Below are 25,202 nucleotides of genomic sequence, written 5' to 3'. Positions count from 1 at the left end.
ATGCAAATTAGCTCATAACAGCAAACTCTGGCACATTTACAGTGTTTGATGCCTCCCTGTCCACGCCCCGGTGCTGCTTTACAAATCAAATATGTGCCATCACGTGCAGCTTGGGAAAAGTCAAAGTACAAGGTGTGTCTGTACATAGTGAATGGAATATAGTATAAATATAGTCTTGATATTTTAATAAAAAGATCTAATGAAGTGATACATTTGCATCAGATGCTGCTGTTATGGATATTTGTGACTTCATAGTACGTAGTACATTTTATTCTGCCTTAACTTAGATGCAATAGGTTTTGTTTGATGGAAAGTACGCTGCACACAGAGCTCACACAAAGGCTGCTATTGTCATTTCCTTGAGTTTCTTTTCCTCCTAAGTCACCGCCCACTGACCCACTGAAAAGACTCCGCTCTGCACCGTTTTCAGATACCGCACTTAGAGAGAGACTGTGCAGTGTTGGATACAAAAAAAGGATCATCAAATTTTCCTGATAGAGCACTTGAACAGAGTAAGTATACGTTATTATAGCGTTAATCCACTGTAATGTCTTAATTTTAGGCTACCTGGAATGCATATGATATACATTACATATTTACCAGTTAACTGATTCTTCTTCTTCAGTCTACATAGAGCATTTAATACACTGGATAATGCTATGTTATTTGACTATAAATTCTAATTTTCTGGCCTTGTATGGTTTTATTATTATCTTTTTTTTTAAATGCTATTATGTGCAGTCTTCCTGGTTTAAAAAAAGCTTGTTCTGACCACTTCCCTTTTTAAGTTGCATTTATTGGCACACAATGAATCTTCAATATTCCTTGGTCCACTGTTTCAATTGACAATGTATTATGAGTTTCTAACCTTTTAGTCATATTTTGTTGTAAAACTACTTTTTTTCCCCCCAGCACTGATGTATTTACAAATGGCCTTCAAAATGATAGCAGCATGCTAATTGCAGAATCTAGGTAAATAGTTTAACATTCACCACAGACTAAAACGATTTATTTGTTTGAAATGTTATTTTTAACTCCTCTTTAAATTAGATTCCTGGACATCTTGGCACGGATGAAAAATCTGAAGCTACAATGGCAGAGCCAGACAAAATAAAGGTAGGTTTTCAGCCAACCAAACAATAAACTGTTCTATATGTGTTGCTGATGTATGAGGCAAAGCTGACAAAATAAAGACAAGTTATGTAAAAGCTTCTGGTTATGAATCAAAGATATATGTCCAGCTCTCGGAAGCTAAGCAGGGCGGGGCCTGGTTGCTGGAATTGTATTATGCTAAATGTGCAAAACGTGTGTGAATAATGTCATAGCCCTCTTTATAGTAAGCTATTTAGAATTGTACTTATGTAAATATTTTGTTGCTAAAACGACCTACAGTTTTTTATAGATAAGGCAAGGCACGTTTATTTGTAGAGCACAATTCATACACAAGGCAATTCAAAGTGCTTCACTTAACAGGAAAAAAATGCATTCAAATCATAAAGACATCACAAAACAGTTTTAGACCTAAAAGAGAAGAGTGCAACGAAAATCATTTCTGTCATATGCAGAGCTAAACATGACATAACCCAAGCAGCAGCGTTCTGGATGTTCTGCAGCTGTTTTACAGCTCGTTTGGAGAGGCCAGTGAGCGGCCGTTACAGTAGTCTAATCTACTGGAGACAAACGCATGGATAAGTCTCTCTAAATCTGGTTCAGATTTTGACAATGTTTTTAGATGGTAAAAAGCTGCTGATGTTATTGATTTGACATGGCTGTTAAAGTCCATGTCCATTATTACCCCCAGATTTCTAACTTCATCTGTAGGTTTTAGAGCGAGACTCTGGAGGTGACCGCTAACACTTTCTCTTTGTTTCTTTGGGCCAAAAACAATGATTTCAGTCTTGTCCGAGTTCAGCTGGAGACAGTTGTTTTGCATCCACACACTGATCTGTTGGCTCCAGTGACAGAGTGAATCCACTTGTCCATATTCACCTGCCGACAGTGAAACTTAGATCTGAGTGTCGTCTGCATAATTGTGATAGGACACAATGTATGGGTTTATGACCGCAGTTTTCAAAGACATTGGAATGGGGAAGCAGTGCCTCACCAACACCGTTTACGGTGCGGGTGGAGACCTGCTGACCTCGACTGGGGATGTCGTCGGACGGTGGAAGGAATACTTTGAGGACCTCCTTAATTCCTCAGTCACGTCTTCCGAAGAGGAAGTAGAGACCGGGGACTCGGAGGCTGGCTCATCCATCACCCAAGCTGAAGTCACTGAGGTTGTTCGCAAACTCCTCGGTGGCAGGGCTCCGGGGGTGGATGAGATCCGCCCTGAGTACCTAAAGTATCTGGATGTTGTAGGACTGTCTTGGCTGACACGTCTCTGCAACTTTGCGTGGCAGTCGGGGACCGTGCCTCTGGACTGGCAGACCGGGGTGGTGGTCCCTCTGTTCAAGAAGGGGGACCGGAGGGTGTGTTCCAACTACAGAGGGATCACACTCCTCAGCCTCCCAGGTAAGGTCTATTCCAAGGTACTGGAGAGGAGAATCCGACCGATAGTTGAACCTCGGATTCAGGAGGAGCAGAGTGGTTTTCGTCCCGGTTGTGGAACACTGGACCAGCTCTATTCTCTCCATCGGGTGCTCGAGGGTTCATGGGAGTTTGCCCAACTAGTCCACATGTGCTTTGTGGATCTGGAGAAGGCTTTCGACCGTGTCCCTCCGGGTGTCCTTTGGGGGGTGCTCCGGGAGTACGGGGTCCGGGGCCCTTTGCTCAGGGCTGTCCGGTCCCTGTATGACCGGAGCAGGAGCTGTGTTCGCATTGCCGGCAGTAAGTCAGACCTGTTCCCAGTGCATGTTGGACTCCGCCAGGGCTGCCCTTTGTCACCGCTTCTGTTCATAATTTTTATGGACAGAATTTCTAGGCGCAGTCAGGGGTCGGAGGGTGTCCGGTTTGGGGACCACAGGATCTCATCTCTGCTGTTTGCAGACGATGTTGTCCTGATGGCTCCATCAAACCCGGACCTGCAACATGCACTGGGACGGTTTGCAGCCGAGTGTGAAGCGGCTGGGATGAGAATCAGCACCTCCAAATCCGAGGCCATGGTTCTCGACCGGAAAAAGGTGGCTTGCCCTCTTCAGGTGGGTGGGAAGTCCTTGCCCCAAGTGGAGGAGTTCAAGTATCTCGGGGTCTTGTTCACGAGTGAAGGAAGGATGGAGCGTAAGATAGACAGGCGGATCGCAGTGACGCAGTCGCTGCATCGGACCGTTGTGGTAAAGGGGGAGCTGAGCCGAAAGGCAAAGCTCTCAATTTACCGGTCGGTCTACGTTCCTACCCTCACCTATGGTCATGAGCTTTGGGTCATGACCGAAAGAACAAGATCGCGGATACAAGCAGTCGAAATGAGTTTCCTCCGCCGGGTGGCTGGGCGCTCCCTTAGAGATAAGGTGAGGAGCTCGGCCACACGGAGGGAGCTCGGAGTAGAGCCGCTGCTCCTCCACGTCGAGAGGAGCCAGCTGGTGAGGTGTTTCAGGCATGTCCCACGGGAAGAGGCCCCGGGGAAGACCCAGGACATGCTGGAGAGACTATGTCTTTCGGCTGGCCTGGGAACGCCTCGGGATCCCCCCGGAGGAGTTGGAGGAAGTGTCTGGGAGTCCCTGCTCAGACTGCTGCCCCCGCGACCCGGCCCCGGATAAAGCGGAAGAAGATGGATGGATAGTTCAGTTCATAATTCAAAATTTTGAACTAAGTTCACAGCTCCCAAAATTAACTAGTTCAGTTCTTTTTTCAATTTTGCGAGCTTTAGTTTTTCTAAATTATTTCCACAGCCCATAGAAAACCACAGGCAGCAATTATGTTATTAGTTTAATGCCGAAACTATGTGTCAGATTTCATCTTCATATCCAATTTTGAATCCTTACCCAACCAGGATTTACATTCATATTGAAGGGACAGCCTTCTCTCATTTGTTGCTGTCCATTCAGCCCACACTAAGGGAAAACTTGCTGCTTGAATTTATTTTTTAATGACCAGGTAGACATGGGCAGGTTTCAAAGTGCAAATAATTCATTTTCAAACATTCAAAGTGCAACTTTTTTCAACATTTAGATTTTTTGACTTGTTTTGTATTAAAAAAATAAACAAAAATATAGCCGCAAGCGGCAATGATCGGCCCTCGCCACGCCGCCGCCACGCCGCAAGAGGAGGGGGCGCTAATGCGCCCCAATTGTTCTTTTATTGCGCCTACTGCTGAATCTGTGACGCTGTCACATCTTCTCCCCTTTGTTTTACCATCAAAAAGCAATTTTATTTTGAATTCTTGGCACAATGTGCGGCTTTGCCGCACAGACACCGTGACTCTTTGAATAAAAATGTGGATCACTTTTGATGGTCCACCCCTGAAGATGAGTCTCACCAAATTTCAGGTTAATAGGGCTAACGCCCTAAGAGGAGTTTGTGAAAGTATAAAGTGTAAACATGTTCTGGCGATTTCCCCATTGGAATAACATGGAAGGTTTCGGTCATCGTTACGGCAACGCCATAACAATTATGACATGGGTCTCATTGACTTTTTTGATGGGGATGCTAAAATTGAGTTGTGTGTCAAATTTCATATAATTTCGCAAAACTAAACATTTAACCTCCATATAAAATCTGTAGGGGGCGCTGTGGCGCCAAATGAATTTATTTCACTTCAAGTGGGTTTAGGGCAAAGAGTTTAACAACTGATTCTAATTTGACGCAATTCGGACATTATCTGCGCAAACGGCAGAAATTTTAAATATGGGAGATTTCTGAAATTCTAGCTACAGTTTGCGGCTTCGCCGCACAGAGACCGTGAGAGGTATCAATGTAATTTGGATAACTTTTGATGTCCCACTCCTCAGTAGCATTTTCACCAAATTTCAGCTTTTTAGGGCCAACGCCCTGGGAGGAGTTCGTAAAAGTACGACGTTTGGAAAAACTCCAAAATCATGTTTAGCCATTTTTGAAGCAATATGGCCGACATTTGGTTGGGCGGACGGCGTTGCCGTAATAATATTTTTTACTTCTCTTGTCACCATCTACCTCTGCGCCAAATTTCATGATTCTACGATCAGATTTTTTTTGGGTCATTTCCCATCTCTCAATGCATTTTTGGTACATTTGGGGGCGCTGACGCGCCAATTTTTTTATTTTAGAAAAGGGAAATAGCCAGAATGTAGAGAGGCACGATTTTTAGAGGTGTGAACATTTTTGTGACTTTTCGTCAATGTTCACTGGGTGAAAAATAGGGGGGTTGGTCCCGAGAAGAAGAAGAAGAAGAAGAAGAAGAAGAAGAAGAATTAAAGCCGCAAGCGGCATCCAACGGCCCTCGCGGGCCGCCGGCCTTCCGACTCTGCGCTTTCGACTTGATAAAGATGGCGCCCTTATTGTGTGTTGAATTAAAAAAGAACTTGACAGACGGCGACACATTGGACATGGCCAATCCAGTGCAAATCAACACAAGTGTCAGTCAAATTTGCTGCTCCGCCGCACAGAGACCGTAGCACTTGGAATATAAATATGGATAACTTTTGATGCTCCGCTTGTGTAGATGATATTTCCCAAAGTAAAGCTTGATCGAGCTATTGCACACGGAGGAGTTTGTTAAAGTGTGAAGCGTAAATGTGAACATTTCAAAGATTTGGCGTTTTCCCATTTGTGACAGTATATTTGCAGCTCCACGGCACAGAGACCGTACCACTTAATATCAAAATATGACTACGTTTTTATGCCCCGTTTGTGTAGATGATTTCCCCCAAATATGAGCTTGATCGGGCTTTCGCACTAGGAGGAGTTTGTTAAAGTGTGAAGCATAAAAATGTGGTCATTTTAGAGATTCCGCTGTTTTCCCATTTGTGACATATATTTGCGGGTCAGCCACACAGAGACCGTAGCACTTAGAATCAAAATATGGATAACTTTTGATGCCCCGCTTGTGTAGATGATATTCTTGAAATATGAGCTTGATCGGGCAATCACCCTAGGAGGAGTTCGTTAAAGTGTGAAGCGCGATTTTCCCATAAGGATATCATGGGATGTTTCTGTCATCGTTACGGTTACGCCGTACAAAATATGACTTTGGCTCTCATACTTTTATGATCAGGATGGCAAATTAGAATTTTGTGCAAAATATAATGTCATTTGGAAAAACTCTATTGTTTATAGGCCACTCTGAAGGCCAAATATTCAGAATTCAGGGAAAAGTTTGCGGCTCCGTCGCACAGAGACCGTAAAAGTTATCCTTAAAATTTGGATAACTTTAGATGCCCCACTTGTCTAGGGGACGTACACCGATTTTGAGGTCGGTGGGCAAAACGCACTAGGAGGAGTTCGTTAAAGTGTGAAACAGAAAAATGTGGATATTCGAGAGATTTAGCAATTTTCCCATAGGGATAACATGGGAGGTTTCCGTCATGGCTACGGCTACGCCGTAAAAATTAAGGCATAAGTTTGATTGGCCTTTTGCTCGGGACCCCAAAATAGAATTTTGGGCAAAGTTTATAACATTTGTGTAAAACCAGTTTTTGTCCATCAATGTTCACTCAAAGGCAACTCTGTAGGGGGCGCTATCGCGCCCATTTCAATTTTGTCATGCTAAACTGGTCCAAACTTGAAAGTTTAACAACTGATTCAAATTTGGTCCTAATCGGACTCGTTTTGATCAAATGGGAGCAATTTTTAGATCTGCAATATTCCAAAATAAGTTGTCCAACTTTGCGGCTGCGCCGCACACAGACCGGTAAAGGTATCTCAAAAAATTGGATAACTTTAGATGCCCCACTTGTCCAGAGGACGTACGCCGATTTTGAAGTCGGTGGGCAAAACGCTCTAGGAGGAGTTCGTTAAAGTTTGACGTGAACAAAATGGCTTACACAGCGTGTTTTCATTTTCAAAGGAAGATGGCGGCCATAGGGTAAGTCTGGGGGCGTGGCCACGATATTTTTTTTTTTTTGTCCTCACGAGAGGAATGCGTGTCCCGAATTTTGTAGCTTTACGCCAAAGTTGACCTCGGGGCGTCTCCCATAGGCGCAATGTATTTTGACTTTTGTCGGTGGCGCTGTCGCGCCATTTTTTAACGAAAAAAAAAATGGCCCAGAAAAAACAAAATTTTTCGCCGATTCTGAATTTTGGGCAAAGTTTGGTGAGTTTTTGAGCATGTTCAGGGGGTCAAATTAGAGCTCAAAAAGCAGAAGAACAATAAAAATAATAAAAATAAAAATAATTAAAGCCGCAAGCGGCATCCAACGGCCCTCGCGGGCCGCCGGCCTTCCGACTCTGCGCTTTTGACTTGATAAAGATGGCGCCCTTATTGTGTTTTGAATTAAAAAAGAACTTGACAGACGGCGACACATTGGACATGGCCAATCCAGTGCAAATGAACACAAGTGTCAGTCAAATTTGCTGCGCCGCCGCACAGAGACCGTAGCACTTGGAATAAAAATATGGATAACTTTTGATGCCCCGCCTGTGTAGATGATATTTCCCAAAGTAAAGCTTGATCGAGCTATTGCCCACGGAGGAGTTTGTTAAAGTGTGAAGCGTAAATGTGAACATTTCAAGGATTTGGCGTTTTTCCCATTTGTGACAGTATATTTGCAGCTCCACGGCACAGAGACCGTACCACTTAAAATCAAAATATGGATAACTTTTGATGCCCCGTTTGTGTAGATGATTTTCCCCAAATATGAGCTTGATCGGGCAATCGCCCTAGGAGGAGTTTGTTAAAGTGTGAAGCGTAAAAATGTGGTGATTTTAGAGATTTCGCTGTTTTCCCATTTCTGACATATATTTGCGGGTCCGCCACACAGAGACCGTAGCACTTAGAATCAAAATATGGGTAAGTTTTGATGCCCCGCTTGTGTAGATGATATTCTCCAAATATGAACTTGATCGGACAATCGCCCTAGGAGGAGTTTGTTAAAGTGTGAAGCGTAAAAATGTGGTGATTTGAGCGATTCTACGATTTTCCCATAAGGATAACATGGGATGTTTCTGTCATCGCTACGGTTACGCCGTACAAAATATGACTTTGGCTCTCATACTTTTATGATCAGGATGGCAAATTAGAATTTTGTTCAAAATATCATGTCATTTGGAAAAACTCTATTGTTTATAGGCCACTCTGAAGGCCAAATAGTCAGAATTCTGGGAAACGTTTGCGGCTCCGTCGCACAAAGACCATAAAAGTTATCCTTAAAATTCGGATAACTTTAGATACACCACTTGTCCAGAGGACGTACACCGATTTTGAGGTTGGTGGGCAAAACGCACTAGGAGGACTTCGTTAAAGTGTAAAACATAAAAATGTGGTAATTTGAGAGATTTTGTGGTTTTCCCATAGGGATAACATGGGAGGTTTATGTCATCGCTACGACTACGGCGTAAAAATTTAGGCATTTTTGTGATTGGCTTTTGTGATCGGGACGGCAAAATAGAATTTTGGGTAAAGTTTAGACAATTTTGGTAAAACAAATTTTTGACCTTCAATGTTAATTTAAAGGTCACTCTGTAGGGGGCGCTATCACTGCCATTTCAATTTTGTCAGCCTAAACTGGTCCAAACTAGAAAGTTTAACAAATGATTCAAATTTGGTCCTAATCGGACTGGTTTTGATCAAATGGGAGCAATTTTTAGACCTGCAATATTCCAAAATAAGTTGTCCAACTTTGCGGCTGCGCCGCACACAGACCGTAGAAGGTATCTCAAAAAATTGAATAACTTTAGATGCCCCACTTGTCCAGAGGACGTACGCCGATTTTGAAGTCGGTGGGCAAAACGCCCTAGGAGGAGTTCGTCAAAGTTTGACGTGAACAAAATGGCTAACACAGCGTGTTTTCATTTTCAAAGGAAGATGGTGGCCATAGGGTAAGTCTGGGGGCGTGGCCACAATAATATTTTTTTTTTGGCCTCACAAGAGGAATGCGTGTCCCGAATTTCGTAGCTCTACGACAAAGTTGACCTCGGGGCGTCTTCCATAGGCGCAATGTATTTTGACTTTTGTCGGTGGCGCTGTCGCGCCATTTTTTAACGCAAAAAAAAAATGGCCCAGAAAAAACTAAATTTTTCGCCGATTCTGAATTTTGGGCAAAGTTTGGTGAGTTTTTGAGCATGTTCAGGGGGTCAAATTAGAGATCAAAGCGCTGAAGAAGAACAAGAAAAATAATAAAAATTAAAGCCGCAAGCGGCATCCAACGGCCCTCGCGGGCCGCCGGCCTTCCGACTCTGCGCTTTCGACTTGATAAAGATGGCGCCCTTATTGTGTGTTGAATTAAAAAAGAACTTGACAGACGGGGACACATTGGACATGGCCAATCCAGTGCAAATGAACACAAGTGTCAGTCAAATTTGCTGCGCCGCCGCACAGAGACCGTAGCACTTAGAATATAAATATGGATAACTTTTGATGCCGCGCTTGTGTAGATGATATTTCCCAAAGTAAAGCTTGATCGGGCTATTGCCCACGGAGGAGTTTGTTAAAGTGTGAAGCATAAATTTGAACATTTCAAAGATTTGGTGTTTTCCCATTTGTGACAGTATATTTGCAGCTCCACGGCACAGAGCCCGTACCACTTAAAATCAAAATATGACAAACTTTTGATGCCCCGCTTGTGTAGATGATTTTCCCCAAATATGGGCTTGATCGGGCAATCGCACTAGGAGGAGTTCGTTAAAGTGTGAAGCGTAAAAATGTGGTGATTTGAGCGATTCTACGATTTTCCCATAAGGATAACATGGGATGTTTCTGTCATCGCTACGGTTACGCCGTACAAAATATGACTTTGGCTCTCATACTTTTATGATCAGGATGGCAAATTAGAATTTTGTTCAAAATATCATGTCATTTGGAAAAACTCTATTGTTTATAGGCCACTCTGAAGGCCAAATAGTCAGAATTCTGGGAAACGTTTGCGGCTCCGTCGCACAGAGACCGTAAAAGCTATCCTTAAAATTTGGATAACTTTAGATGCCCCACTTGTCTAGAGGACGTACACCGATTTTGAGGTCGGTGGGCAAAACGCACTAGAAGGAGTTCCTTAAAGTGTGAAACAGAAAAATGTGGATATTCGAGAGATTTAGCGGTTTTCCCTTAGGGATAACATGGGAGGTTTATGTCATCGCTACGACTACGCCGTAAAAATTAAGGCATTTGTCTGATTGGCTTTTTTGATCGGGACGCCAAAATAGAATTTTGGGTAAAGTTTAGAAAATTTTGGTAAAACTAATTTTTGACCTTCAATGTTAATTTAAAGATCACTCTGTAGGGGGCGCTATCGCGCCCATTTCAATTTTGTCATCATAAACTGGTCCAAACTAGAAAGTTGAACAACTGATTCAAATTTGGTCCTAATCGGACTTGTTTTGATCAAATGGGAACAATTTTTAGATCTGCAATATCCCAAAATAAGTTGTCCAACTTTGCGGCTGCGCCGCACACAGACCGTAAAAGGTATCTCAAAAAATTGGATAACTTTAGATGCCCCACTTGTCCAGAGGACGTCCGCCGATTTTGAAGTCGGTGGGCAAAACGCCCTAGGAGGAGTTCGTCAAAGTTTGACGTGAACAAAATGGCTAACACAGCGTGTTTTCATTTTCAAAGGAAGATGGCGGCCATAGGGTAAGTCTGGGGGCGTGGCCACAATAATATTTGTTTTTTGTCCTCACAAGAGGAATGCGTGTTCCGAATTTCGTAGCTTTATGACAAAGTTGACCTCGGGGCGTCTCCCATAGGCGCAATGTATTTTGACTTTTGTCGGTGGCGCTGTCGCGCCATTTTTTTAGGAAAATAAAAATGGCCCAGAAAAAACAAAATTTTTCGCCGATTCTGAATTTTGGGCAAAGTTTGGTGAGTTTTTGAGCATGTTCAGGGGGTCAAATTAGAGCTCAAAAAGCAGAAGAACAAGAAAAATAATAAAAATAAAAATAATAATATTTTTAGCAAAAACAATTCTGTCATAGCAGGAGTAAGTATGCATGATCCATGCCTTCGGCATGGGCTAGTTCACTGTACTTGCCAGGGGCGACGGGGCACCAAACATGCGGGCTGTGCCCGCATGTTTGGTCAGACAGTTGCAACGCTGCCTTCGGCAGCGTTGCGGGAGCAATAGGCCCTCCGCCCTGCTGGGGCTCGGGCCTAATAATATTTTTAGCAAAAACAATATAGCCGTTTCCACTATAACAACAAATTATACATCGTTTGAAAGCTCTAAGCCTTCCCGATGCCGTCATGGGGTGGAATCATCATTACGAGCGCTTACGCGCTCGTCACTCCCTATTCCGTCGGGATACCCCGCCCACTCCCCATAGACTTCCATTGATTTGAGCAGATACAAGCATGACCCATGCCTGCGGCATGGATTTTCGCGTACGGGACGATGCCAAGAGGGTTTTTGGAGGAATGCAGCGCTTCGCGCTGCTGTTGTCAACAATGAGTGAATGGGCTACGCGCTTTCCTACCTCATGGTGTGGGTCCCTGGTCACTGACGGGTACTTTCGTTAATTTTGAGTGGGCTCCGCCCACTTTGTGTTTTTGGCCCTCTATACAGTAATAATGTTAAATTTTTGCATTACATGCTTATATGCATGGAACATGCAAGAGATGGGGAACGTATTCGTGAGCTACTTAGGGCAAATGAGTGCTTTATATGGGGATGACCCAATTTAAAGTGCTCGTTTAGTGCGCACTTTTGCACGGGCTTCGCCCGTTTACAACGGTAATGTTCCATTTTCCTACTATTAATTAGTATGCACGGGGCGTGCGTGAGTGAAGGAGTGCGTTAGTGAGTGTTTGGAAGTGGGCGAGCGCTTCGCGCTCGATTTCGTGCGCACTACGTGCGCACTTTCGCAGCCGTGCTTCACACGGCCTTACGAGATTAATAGGCCTCTCGCCAGCTTGTGGCGCTCGGGCCTAAAAATAAATAATAATGATGATAATAATAACCATAACTTAAATGAGTCATACCATACCTTACCTGAAAATACCTTAACTAAATGAATAACTGTCACTGGTTACAGTCCACATACATAACTGCAATACTAATAACAATGACACAAAAGTTTGCAGGGCCAAGGACAGAGTTATTTGGTCTTATCTGTATGGAGATCACAGTGGTCTCTCCCTGGTGGATCTTCTGCTGTTTGCTTCCTATGAAAAGAATGATGCTCTGTTATTTTAATGCAGGTCACCTCTGCATTATACCCATGGCATTACATTGCACTTCTATAGCCCAATCAACAGATCATAGCAATATTTAATATACCGTCAAATCTTATTGTTGGCATTCAAGATCAGCTGCTTCTCAAAGTTGGCATCTCCAAGCCGGTTTCTCCGGGGTCTGAATGAGATAACGACAGATGTTAACATCATGATTATGGCAAAATGGTAACAATAATGAAGGAATTGTGGACAATAACTGAACTAATTTTACCACATTTTTATATTTAAAACCAGAACTAGAATAATAAGAACTATGATTGAGGCATGGTATTTACTGCACTTATTACCAAAGAATAATAATTATGAAATATAATAATTATTCCTACCTGAATATAAGACCACCGATGCTGAAAAGCCTCTCTACTGGAGCGCTTGAGGGCAGGGCAGTGTTGTGTTTTATGAACAGCCTTCTCAGCTTTGAAAACTGCAGGTATTCATCAAACCCATCTGTGGTTGGGGCATCCAGATAGGTCCACTTCAGATTTTTGATGAACCCAAGTGTTTTTGTTAAATCTGAAGAACGATGCAGCAGGATCTTCTCTGCTTGGAGGATGTTTAGTGCTAGTGCCAAAGGCCTCATCACATCCACAAACGTGTGAATGAATTCAACTTCCTGTGGAGAGAATCTGTGAAAGCCAAACTCATCACTCACAGTGTGCAAAAGGAGCTCAGTGGCATCATTTTCAGGGGTGACCTGAGCCACGTTCATTGCTGCCTTCGTAGTTAGTTTTGCTATGCGAGACAGTCGTTCCATTGCAAGAAAGACTGAATTCCATCTTGTGTCATTTGTCACAACAAAGCCAATTCCAAGCTTTTCCTCCACAGCATCAGAAGCCTTTGTACTTCTCCTTACCAGGTTCCACAGTGCAGATGCTTTGGCAAAAACTGCCCTCGACATTGTTCTGTAACGTTTATCACTAACTTTTTCTGTGTTTTTGGCCACGAGATTCAAAGTGTGTGCCATGCACCGTCTGTGAGGGGAGAGAGACGGATCTTCCAGACCTGAAAGAGGCTCAGGCTCCATCTCATCTTCATCTGAGCTCTCACTGGCGGTAGCAGAGGCTGACACTTGTTCATCCTCATCTTCACTTTCAGTTTGATCAAAGTGGACCACTGCCTCTGGCACATCATCATCAAAAGCAACATCCATCGCAAAACAGTTGAATGCCTTGACAAAATTTGCAGCATTGTCTGTCACTGTACACACACCTTGTTGTGGATTTTGAATTCTTTGTTGACACCTGACAACAATTTTGCCAATACATCATGTGTATGTGCTCCTTTAATTCGCCGGCATGCCAGTACTGCAGAGTGTCTCTTCAAAACATCTGTTTTGTTCAGCCAGTGGATAGTGATGCCTATAAATGCCTTAATCACAGAAGACCAGCAATCTGCTGTTGTGCACACAGCATCAATCTCAGACAGCTCAGTCTTAAATTCACAAATGTTTTCTTCATATTTCTTGTTTAGCAGTGTTTGTACCTTCTTTCTCGATGGCACCTTTTTGGATGGCTGCAACCCCTTAATTAAGTTTATGAAAGCTGGGCTTTCCACTTTCCTCAAAGGCTGCAAGTCTCCAACAATATACTGCACCACCAAGTTGTCCAGCTGCGGCTGGGAGATGACAGTGGGGCCCTTACTGTATGCAGTTAATGGGATTTGGGTCGAGGATCTGTCTTTTTTTATTTGCTTGCACGTACCTCGATAGGCTAACGGGATGCTTCAGTTCAATGTGCCGCTTCAGGTTTGCGGAGGACGTGACTGAAGTGCGGATTTTTTTTTGAAAGCCGGTGGGCAAAGTTTGCACAGAAAAGATTGATTGTTCCCATATTCACCGACCTTCTGATAAAATTCCCGTAAATGGTCGTAGCAGGCGAATCGTTGCTCTGTTTACTATATGTTGCGGTCGCGTCCATGCTGCTTTTTGTTTTCATGCGCATGCGCAGCGCGGTGCGACACTTCAAATCTCTGTCAGTCTCGTCAATCTATCGGCCTCTACAACTCCAGAGCTCTCACACTTGCCAGGCATAGGCTCATTTTGGGCAACATAACGGTGTGTTTTTCGCCTGGAGATTGACACTTTATTGAACGAAAATAAAAAGAACGAATTTGCCGTTCACAGACACCAGAATGAACGCGTTCATATTTTCGTTCGTCGGCAGTAATACCGTTTGTTCAGTTCACGTTCACCAAAATTATGAACGCGTTCAGGTACAACACTGCTCATGGCTAACCCTAACCTTAACCCTAACCCTGACCCTGACCTTAACCCTAACCATAACCCGGCGCGGTCTAAAATGCGGTCAAATAGCGCAGCAGTTTCAGGAGCCACGGCACAAAATAACATAGCAGTTTCGGCCGCGCGCCGCGGCTCTGTAGACACTCCCTAAAGAATAATGCAAACTCATTACACCTAGATGTGGAAACAGCAACTGAGCTGGAGGGTTTGTTAATCTGTTCACTGTGGCAAACAGGACACGCGAGTTGTTACTGCAGCTACCAATTATGTCAGAAAAATATCTTTCCCTAGTTCTACATAAAATGAGGTTGTACATGTACAACTTCTCTCTCTAAATCTCTTTTTGAACCTGGAGCTTTGACTTGCGCCATTTCTGTTTGGCCTTGACCGAATCATAATTTTTCCATGGCGTCTTCTGCTTATTTAAAGAAAAAAAATGAGCAATGGTGTCCAGAACATTAAAACACTTGATGTAACAGAGATCAACAAATCATTTACATTAGAACATGAGACATTTTCGAAGTTGATCATTTCCATAAACAGTGCACCCGTGTCATCATTTATGTGTCTCCTCCGAACAACTGCAGGACCAGCCGGTGGTTTGGGAGAAACAGACAGGTCAAAGAAGACACAGAAATGATCAGACAGAGCAACATCGATCACATTAACATTTGAAATATTTACCCCCTTTGTAATTATGAGATCTAGAGTGTGTCCTTTGCTGTGGGTGGGGCCTCTCACATGCTGAGTAAGACTGAAGGTTTCAAGGACAGCATCAAGCTCTTTAGCGTTTCTGTCACAAATATTAACAACATGCACATTGAAATCACCTGTAATGACCAAACCATTCGAAGTCTGTACATACGACTGAAAACATCTCAGTAAAATCATCAATAAAACTTTGGCAGTGCTGGGGAGGCTTGTATAAAACAATGAAGAGAATGGATGGAGACTGTTTAAGCTCCATTTTAAAGGATACATACTCAAATGATGAAAACACCTCAAAGGACAACCTGTGGGTAATTATTTCATCTCTAAAGATTGCACCGACACCGCCCCCCATTTTTTTGTGTGGTGTGTCAGATTCAAACTTGGAGCAGATTCTATTAGAACTACATTTCCTGTGTTTTTGTCAAGCCATGTTTCAGTTAAAAACATAATGTCCAGGAGAGTTCCATTGTAGAAAATGTTTCAGTTGTTGTCATCTCGACAAAAAAAAAGACGTTTTGACTCTCATCCAAGAGTCATTGTAGATTTTCAAATTTTGACTGATAACTCAGATATATATTCTATCCTGTGGTAAGCCCTGCCCACCGGGCTTCCTGAAGTAGAAGAAAAGGTATTTGTTTCAACAGAAACTTACCCTCTTTAAGGGTAAGTTTCTGTTGAAACAACAACCTTTTCTTCTATGGTTGGATAGGGTAAGTTTCTGTGGAAGACTTTGTGTCACGTGTCTCTCAAATGCGGAAGACATCTCTGAAATATTTTCGGAACATTCAGAACTGTAATGGGGAAAGAAATCCCGCACACTGTCTTACTTGCAAAATAAAAGTTTATTAATAAAGAGGCAACGTTTCGGCAACTGGGCCTTCGTCAGGCAAATGGGGAACTGAGGATGGGACAGAGGTTTAAAGAGTGGCCTAAAAAATAGGAGTGGCCAATCACAGATGTTTTTAGAGACATATCAGAACCAACACAAATATCATCATACACATTAACAATACCCAAAACGAAAGACAAAAAATGACACCTCATGATGAATAACACATACATCAAAAATAGTGATTAATACAGTACAAAGTAGATAGCAGGAACATTCAGAACAAAATATAGTTTAGTGCGTCGCTTGTTGACTCAGCAGAAGTCGGCAACGTTTCTCTGTCTGTGTTATTTTTATTCTTTCCTCATAATCCACCATGTTTGTTTAGACACGAACGGACAATGCGTTTGTCTGATTGGTTAATCCGCCTGTCAATCACTCCCTTTGGAAATTGGAGCGACTGGGTTGGATCCCAGACCCTCAGGTTTTGTAAAGTAGTCTGTCAAAACATGTTGGGAATGGCTGGTCAGGCAATCAGATAACACTAATGGTTGTCTTAAAAGTATACATTAAGCTGTTAAAAATGGGTAGTTTTTGGGTCTTTTTCCAGGGCTTTGCTCGGGGCGTTACCTATTTCCAGCAGCGCAATGTTGTAATTTTTCGACCAATCAGCTGGAAGCACATGGCTACTTATTCAGAAGCAGCTACGTGTTCTCCTCGGAGACATTTCATTCATTTCTTCAGACTTTCTCCAGAGCTTATGATTCTACCACTACTACATCCACCAAATGCCTAAGACGAAAGTACCTCCGGTCCTCATGGCGTTTGTTCCTGCGCTAGCTGCTGAGTTCGGCTTGTTGTTGTTCCGACCGGAGCCGGACGGAGCTAAGCTAAGCTAAGCTAAGCTAAGCTAAAACCCTGCACTGTTCAGCGCTGTAAGATCATCAGCACTGGACTCCTGCATTGCATTGCAACGGAACTGAGGTACCTTTACTCTAAAGGATAACTTTAACGCTGTGTTTTATGGTGGTTTGGTGTTAGTTTTTGTGATTTTCGTCACTTTTGCCTCGGGCACCGGAGCAGACGGAGCTAAGCTGAGCTAAAATGCTGCTTCAGCGCACTGCTCTGAGATCTACCAGTGTTATTGACTCTAAATCACAGGTTGCCAAACGTGAAGTTAAACTGACCGCCAAAGGGTTTTCTGATAAACTTGATAGACTGCAGACTAATAGGAAATCATTGATAATTAAGGCCTCTAATATTAAGAGTTTTATTGAAAATTGTGAATATCTAATGGTCCAAGATGCTCTTAATGAACTGGTTTTAAGTTGTGGCAAAACAAGATGTGATTTGTTAACGTGAAAATACAATTTCACTTAACTCTATGTTTGTTTAGATTGTTACCGTTAGTGATTATTAGTGTAATAAACATTTCTTAAATCTAAGGTTTATCTGAATGCACCAAAAACAGTCAGTGTGAGGAGGGGAGGGCTTATCTCATGAGATGCAAATGAGCACCCTTGTGACTCTGGGCTCAATCTTTAGAGGCCGTTTTCTCTGTATAAAGGGGTTTACATTCAAATGACCACAACTTATTCAAATATTATCAGATGTATATCAGTATCATTGGATAGCTTTGAAAGTACACTTTCAGAATCTGTGAATAACTCAAATTGTCTCAGGGGAGACTTGTGCCTGGTTTTCATTTGGCTGGTCACATAATAAGGCCTGACTTAATTAGACATTCAAGATGGCTGGTAAGGCCCCTGGGAGAGGGTGGAGATGGGAAGCAAAGTAAGGCATCTGTAGTGGGAATAGATGTTGTAGGGGGGACCCAGGGTTGCTCTGAGGGCAGGGGCGATGACAGGGATGCATCCTGGCCTATCACAGATGGGCCCAAGGCCTTTGATGAGGACTCTATGGGGAATAATTTGGAAGACTCCAGTGCTAGCCTCAGTGAAGATTGTTGTGGTGCTGTTGCTGATGAGTCTTTTGCTGGAGGCGGTGGAGGTGATTGTGGGGCAGCTGGAGCTGAATCCTTTGCTGGAGGCTGTGGTTGTGGTGCTGTTGATGCTGTAACATTGGCTCGGTCTCAGGCTGATGGAGCAGGAATTCTTCTCTCATTCATCTCTTCCCGGTACCCTGTTCAGGCCCAGTCCAATGCCTCAGAGTGTTGAGCAGGTTCTCTGTCAGCACCCTCACTCCACCTCTGCATAGGCGTGGGCCATTTCTCTTAAACAGGTCCACTCGTTTCCAGAATGGATAGAAGTTCTCAAAGTAGCTGAATTTCTTTTTTATATTCCCTACAGCGTTCACACGAGTCTGTTTCCCTTCTTCTCCCGGCGTCCTGGCTGGCGTCAGATATATTGTTAAAAGTGTAAACATTTTCTTAATTCCTTGGTTTAAAAGTCATAACCAAAAATGTTTGGAAGACAAAAAGTGATAATACTGTAATTTTCACACAAATCGGCCAAGTGTGTAAATAATGCACTCGACCCCCTTCATTTATAAGAACTGAAGATGGAAATATGATTTTATAGCTATAATCTGGTACAAATATGATGTAACTTTACATTGTCCTGTTTAATAACAGGTCAAACTAGAAAATCTGCAATGGCTGAAGCCATTGCTGGAGTGTCTGCGTCTCTCCCTCCCTCCCCCTGTCCCTCCCTCCCCCTCTCCCTCTCCCTCCCTCCCCCCCCTCTCTCTCTCCCCCCCTCTCTCTCTCTCTCTCTCGCTCGACTGGCTCCGTCACAAAATTCTAAAGAATAAAGCCAAAAGAATTCCGCAGACACTCATAATGCCCAAATTCATTTAAATGGGGAAAAAGTACTAATACTGTTGAAAATTCTGCAAAAAGTCCAAGTTGTTCAAATGTCAGAAGTAATAGCACACGTACTAATGCGAAAGCGATCGTAATGAGGTATAACATGTTGAAATCGGTTGAAGCGTTAAGGAGTTGAAACTGGCTAAATAGAAAATCATGGAAAATTTAATAATACAATTTTTTCACAATACAAGAACATATAGTGCCTGCGTGACATCACGCAGACACTCAATGAAAATACCATATTGTAGAACAGTCCAAGCAAAGCAATAACATCTCACAAGGAGATGGCAGACCAGAAAAGTTACATGGTGCATATTTAACATATTTTGCCTGGTTACAAGGTAATGTAACATAGTTTCTGCTGTAAGTATGAATTTAATGAATATATCAAACTCAGACATTTCCACACCATTATTTTCTACGAAGAAAAAGACAGATCTGATGCTGTTTCTTTCCGATGATTTGATGTAATTAGTAGAGTGGGTAAATTGTAAATACATGTATTTAATTCCCCTTGAAAGTTCTGATTTATAAGCTTTAATACATATGTCAGTCAAAGGGTTACAGTGGCTGTTGCGTTTTTTAATTTCTTGGTTATAATAACTCCTTATTATTAAATAGGCAAGGCAAGGCAAGTTTATTTGTGGAGCACATTTCATACACAAGGCAATTCAAAGTGCTTCACAGCAGGAAAAATGCATTAAAATCACAAAGAAATTACAGAAACAGAAATACAATAAAATTAACTAAATAAAAAATAAAAAAACACCTAGCCAAATCCAAATTTATCTGACCACAGTGGCAGCATTCCAGACAATCCTTCCTATATTTATTTGACATTGCAGCATGACAGGCGTCTCCAGGATGGACACATCACTTTTAGATTGATTTGTTCCCATATCTGCGCGCTTTCTGCAAACTGCACACGTCTGTGCTGAGCGTATGTTTCTTTTACGACGACTCTCTCGTCGACGCCTCCCCCTGATGTGTGGCGCTTTGTATCTTTAGGTCTGTCGGTAAAGATATATATATAAAAAAGTCAAAGAATTCTTTCAAACTAACAAAACTTTTAATTAGATTTTCTTTTACAACCTGGAAGAATGTGTTTTCCCTTTTGTTATCCAGACCTTGAATCTCAGATCTGGGCTGTTTGGTGTAAAACATTGGTCATTGTGCATTTAATTTTTTGGCAAAAATGCCAACGTATTTCAACTATCTTTTTCAGGGCAGTTTTTATTTGCTTATGTTTCTTCTCTTTTTTTAGAATAACGACCTGGATCCATCAACTGACATGGAGCACTGGACTAAATATCAAGTGCGAGAATGGGCTCTCTCTCTGGAAGGTGTTGACGACAAAGCTGCTGAAGCACTGCTTGAGCAAGATATTTCAGGACCTAGTCTTATGCTTTTAAAGACAGAAGAGCTGATTATGATCGGTGTGAAATTTGGCCCAGCAAAAGTCCTCATTCATGCTAGAGATGAAATTGTCAAATTTAAAAAAGAGCAACCAGAAAGCTGTCCAGGAAGACCTTGCAAACCATACCCTTTTTGTAGGTGTCATGACACGTATAGATACATGGAAGGAAGCATTCTTGATGTAACAGAATCTGGGGTACGCGACTTTATTGAACCATGTCATGAATTCAAAGCTTTTACTAACACTACAGAGGAAACTAAAATGAACAAGTTTACTACTGAGGTTATTCGCTTTGCAGCTGCTTGTATGAACAGTCGCACCAACGGTACCATCCATTTTGGAATAGGGGATTTTCCAGAATTTACTCACGGTCAAGTGTTAGGTGTAGAAGTTGAAAAAGATAGAGAGGTTTATGTCAGAAATTTAAGAGATGCTATCAATAAGTGCTTTGAGTTTAAACACAAAGAGACAGCGCAGATTTGCATTAAACCTCCTCGATTTGTCAGTGTACTCAACACAAACTTGACATCATCAGTGAAGTTTGTGATTGAGGTGGATATAGTCCCTGATTCATCATTATGCAGCGACAACATCTATCACACATACAATTGTAAGAACAAAAAGAACAAAAATATGGTAAAAGAAACATCAGAGGATGAACAGAGGTCCTTTTTTGTTCGAGAGGGGGGCAGCAGTAATAACCTCCTGGCTCCAACTACCAATGCCAAACCAATGCAAGAATACAACAAGTTTGTTGCCAGTGTGACACAGTTATTGCTACTTCGAAGGCAGTCCGAGGAGAAACACCTGAGTGTGGTAAAAAGCCACACGCAGGGCTCTAAGCTGTGTCAGATGATCACTGGGGGAACTAGCTCCTTAGACAGATCTTACTATGAGCACTACATTATAGTGACCAATAAATCCCACCCCATTCTTTTAGACTCCATTGGATTTCTTGTTGAACTCAATCCTATAGCAGTGCTGGACTTTGACCCCCAGTCATTTGAAAATGGGCTATGTGAGTGCTTTGAAAAGAAAAGTCCAGTTAATCTCCATTCAACAGACAAATATAAAATCACAGAATCTGTTGAACACATTGCTGAAAAATTGAAGTTAACACAAAGTACGAGCTGGGTGTTCTGCAATGGAAGAACTAATGATGAGGACCCCTCAGAGATAAATCTGTGGTTGATGGACAAAGGAGCCTCGGTTCGAAATGTGATTTCCTTCCTATGTCGAAAAGATGTTCTTCGAAGCAAGAAGTTTCTTGTTGTTTTTTTACTATTATCAAGGGTAAATGACAAAATGGATCCTCTGGTGGAGACCTTCAGTACATTTTATCAGGAGCTCAAAGGCACTGAGCAAATCCTTTGTATTTGTGATAATGAGAATGCATTTACCTCCTGGAAAGACTTGATTGACGCTCGCTGTGAAGTGGACATCTCAAGTAGATGCATCTATGAGCTCAGTTTTGCAGAGGTCAATGGCACCATCCTCAGCCTTTTGTCAGAGAACCGCAGGAGCAAACGATTCCTCCCAGGAGCTGGAGGGGGCAAAGTGCTTCTCCAGAAGAAAGTGGAGCGACAGCTCTTTACTCTGGATGTTCTGTGTGTGAATCAGTGTGAAGGAGGAAATGAGGACCAAGTTGCCATCGAGCAGAACTTCTACAGAGGAGGAGAAGTATCCTGGTGGAATTTCTATTTCTGCGAGCAGCCTGGCTCCATGCAGTTTATTAAAAGGGACAAATTTGACTACATAGTTGACACACTCATTCCAGACTTGTGTTCTTTGAGAAAAGCATGCGTCCTCTTGAACCTCTTGCACCTGCCTGGATGTGGTGGCACCACTCTGGCCAAACATACTCTGTGGGCTCTCAGAGGAAAGTTCCGCAGTGCTGTGCTCATAGACAAAGATGCAGACCCTGTTACAGTGGCAGAACACGTGGTCACCCTCCTGCAGTGTGGCTGTAAAGAACAAGAACCTCAAGTGCCTGTCCTGTTGATGATTGATGACTTTGAAGACATGGAGAAAGTCTTCTACTTACAACAGCTCATTGAAAAACAGTGTTTGAACAGCAGTGTCCAGTCCAGGTCCCCACAAGTGATCCTCCTCAACTGCATGAGATCTGAACACACTTCTGGCCCATTTGATCCAACTGAAGACACTGTAATCATTAGAAATCAACTCACTGATGATGAGCAGAAACAGTTTGATCAGAAACTTGCAGAAATGGATAACAAACGTATGAATACTTCTAGCTTTTATGGATTCATGTTCATGAAAAGCAACTTCGACACAGAGTACATTAAAAGGGTTGCACAACACACCTTTAAGAGTTTCAACATGGAACAAAAACATGCACAACTTATCGCAGTATTAGTACTAATCAGTGTCTACAGCAAACATGCAGCTCTGTCTGTCTCTTTGTGTGAGAAATATCTTAGACTGCAACCGAGGCCATGTTATGGAGACAATGAGGTTGAAGAGGGATTTCAACAGTTTTCAGGTTTAATCTTATTCTGTTACGTAAGAGCTAAGGTTTTATTTAAAGGAGTTAGAATGATCCATTCACAGATTGCACTGTACAGCCTGAAGGAACTTAACTTAACACACAAAGTCACCAAAGCAGAGATTGCAAACTTCATCCTGACCACTGATGAGCTCCATGACTGCACACAAGGTAAAAACAAGCTCATGCAGGATGTCCGTGACATGTTAGTCAAAAGGTACCCCTTTGGGCAAGAAGCTCCATCTCAACCTTATGTTGTTTCAAGCCCCTCATGTCACAAATGTGAAAGCTGTACTGAACAGGACTCTACCCTTCCAGAGGAGAAGGAGCACAAAAAAGTGGACTCTCGGTTCTCTCCCCTCATTCGAGATATTGAAAGTGAAACTCCAGGATTGGGAGAGAATGTTCTTATAAATGCTTCATGTAGGTTTCAGAAGGATGCTATTATTGCTCAGTTACTAGCCCGGTACTATTATTTAAAAAAGAAAGATTTTGATGAGGCAAGACGCTGGGCAAATGAATCCAAACGTTTTTCACAAAACAGCTCATATGTTGCTGACACCTCAGCACAGGTCACTAAGCATGAGCTGAAATATGAAATTGCAAAGGAAAAGCTCTCCATTGACCCTGAAGTACTTCAAAAACTTCTGAAACTGGGAAAATCTGCTATAGGCGCATTTCAAGAATCTCAACAACTTGCAAAGCACGAGTCATGGCAACGGTTACAAACCAAACGGGATTATAGCCCTTTAAATACCTCCGGATTCCTGGGAGAGATACAAGTGTGTGTATACATTATTGAAGTGCTTGAAAAGATCCCTCTTTTCTCGGCTGGTAAGATTCGCCATGACCTTTTGTGTTCGATGCTCTCTGGAAACACAACACTTGACCAAATGATTGACCATGATCCAGAATACAAGAAACATAGACTATTCTACAAAGTTCTTCAAGAATTTGCTGAGATGCTGTACAACCTCAAGCGCACAATGAAATCTAATTTTGATTTTCTTCTCAAATTTAATGTAAACCTGGGATCTAAGTTTGGAAGGAAGGAGAACCATGACCAAATAGCCAAAAGTGAGTTTTCCCGATGCTTTGGGAAATTTGCTCAGCTTTTCTGCTTGACAGAATCAGAAGTTTTGCTCAACAAAAGCATGAGCAGTATGCTGAAGCTGCATAAGGCCAGGCAATTCACTGAGATGGAAAAAGTTGATTCGTACTCTGGAATTTTGAATTGTCTTTCAAATGAAATTAAACCGGAAATCCTGGGTGAAATTGTCAGTGCTTACAGACTTATTTACTCCTCGGACAATTGCAGTCCTGTGGAAAAAATTAACTATGTCTACATGAATGTTGTCCTCAGTTGTATCAATCTGAAATTGATAGAGGAGCCATTTCAATCACTGGTTAATATTCTTTGCAAATGTCTTGAGCATCCAACGTCGAAGGTTTATTTGCCTCTCTACTTCATAGCAGTCCTTCTGTTATGGCCACGGCCACAGCTACATTTAAACCACACTTATAGTACCCAACTGCGGAGTTACATCTCACATATGAAGACTGCGTTTCACACTGAAATGAAAGAAATATACAATGGCAAGAAGGCCATTGTCCATTTCTTCCTGGGAAAAAAACATGGTTATGAACGCATAGTTCATCTGGGGGAAATCAGAAGATGTACTACTGCTGGGAAGGATCAGTTTATCTCCAAATGGGAAAATGGAGTATTATGGAAAAACCCCAAGGTACAACAGCTTCTTTGCAGAGTGACTGGGCAAGTGAAATCCAGAAACATTCTGGCCCATTCTTGTATTCCCAACCTAAATGTTGAAGTCACTCCACTATTTCAAAGCCAACTTCGATGTTACAAAGAGGGATCCATCGTGTCGTTCTTTATTGGGTTTTCAATGGAAGGGCCTGTTGCAATTGACATTGACAAGAATTAAACCATTTGAAAGTACTGTAAATATGCACTGTGACCGTACTCTGTTGTGAAAATGTTGTCCATCCAAAGTGGTTGTTATCTGCATTTCATTTTCTTTAATCATCATTTATTGGAGCCTAAAAAGTTAAACACTGTGATCTGAATTTTGTTAAATCTCATGTCATTTAAAACAAACTCATTGGTTTTTAACTAATAAATAATTGTTGGCCTATTGAGGTCTTGGTTCCAAGTTGTTTCACTGGTTTATATTGTAAATTGGTGCATACACCACTTTGGCCCACCTTGTTTTTATAAGGATTTTGGATCTTGTTGCAAATAAATCTCAAAACTGTGCTTTCTTGTAACTATTGTTTTCAATCAAACAACCATTATCTCCTGTTATTAGATTATAAATAATTGTAGGTTTGTTCAATGATTTATTCCTTATTAAACATAAATTGCATTTTGTGAATTGTCTCATTATCTCATTTACACAAATCTTATA

The 25,202-nt window shown here is 42.2% G+C and overlaps 1 protein-coding gene across 1 annotated transcript; it reads left to right on the top strand.

The window, feature by feature from the left end:
* The first annotated feature begins 954 nt into the window (after positions 1-954).
* On the top strand, positions 955-24,836 carry LOC140359401 (sterile alpha motif domain-containing protein 9-like). Its single transcript, XM_072444303.1, has 3 exons — positions 955-972; positions 1,051-1,116; positions 20,112-24,836. The coding sequence occupies exons 2-3, from the start codon at positions 1,093-1,095 to the stop codon at positions 24,717-24,719; spliced, it is 4,632 nt and encodes a 1,543-aa protein (XP_072300404.1). The 5' UTR covers positions 955-972; positions 1,051-1,092; the 3' UTR covers positions 24,720-24,836.
* The last annotated feature ends 366 nt before the right edge of the window (positions 24,837-25,202 follow it).

Source organism: Eucyclogobius newberryi, unplaced genomic scaffold (assembly GCF_026437365.1).
Source record: "Eucyclogobius newberryi isolate DKJ021-1_F unplaced genomic scaffold, fEucNew1.0.hap1 SCAF_14, whole genome shotgun sequence".
Taxonomy (NCBI): domain Eukaryota; kingdom Metazoa; phylum Chordata; class Actinopteri; order Gobiiformes; family Gobiidae; genus Eucyclogobius; species Eucyclogobius newberryi.
The sequence above is the reverse complement of the archived record's forward strand: the minus strand, read 5'-3'. Positions and strand labels throughout refer to the sequence as shown.

What these genes read in the sequence shown, in the direction of transcription:
- LOC140359401 (XM_072444303.1), top strand. Translation starts at nt 1,093, where the DNA reads ATGGCAGAGCCAGACAAAATAAAG. An exon ending in CAGAGCCAGACAAAATAAAG is followed by an intron (nt 1,117 to 20,111) that starts GTAGGTTTTCAG and finishes CTCTTTTTTTAG; the next exon opens with AATAACGACCTGGATCCATC.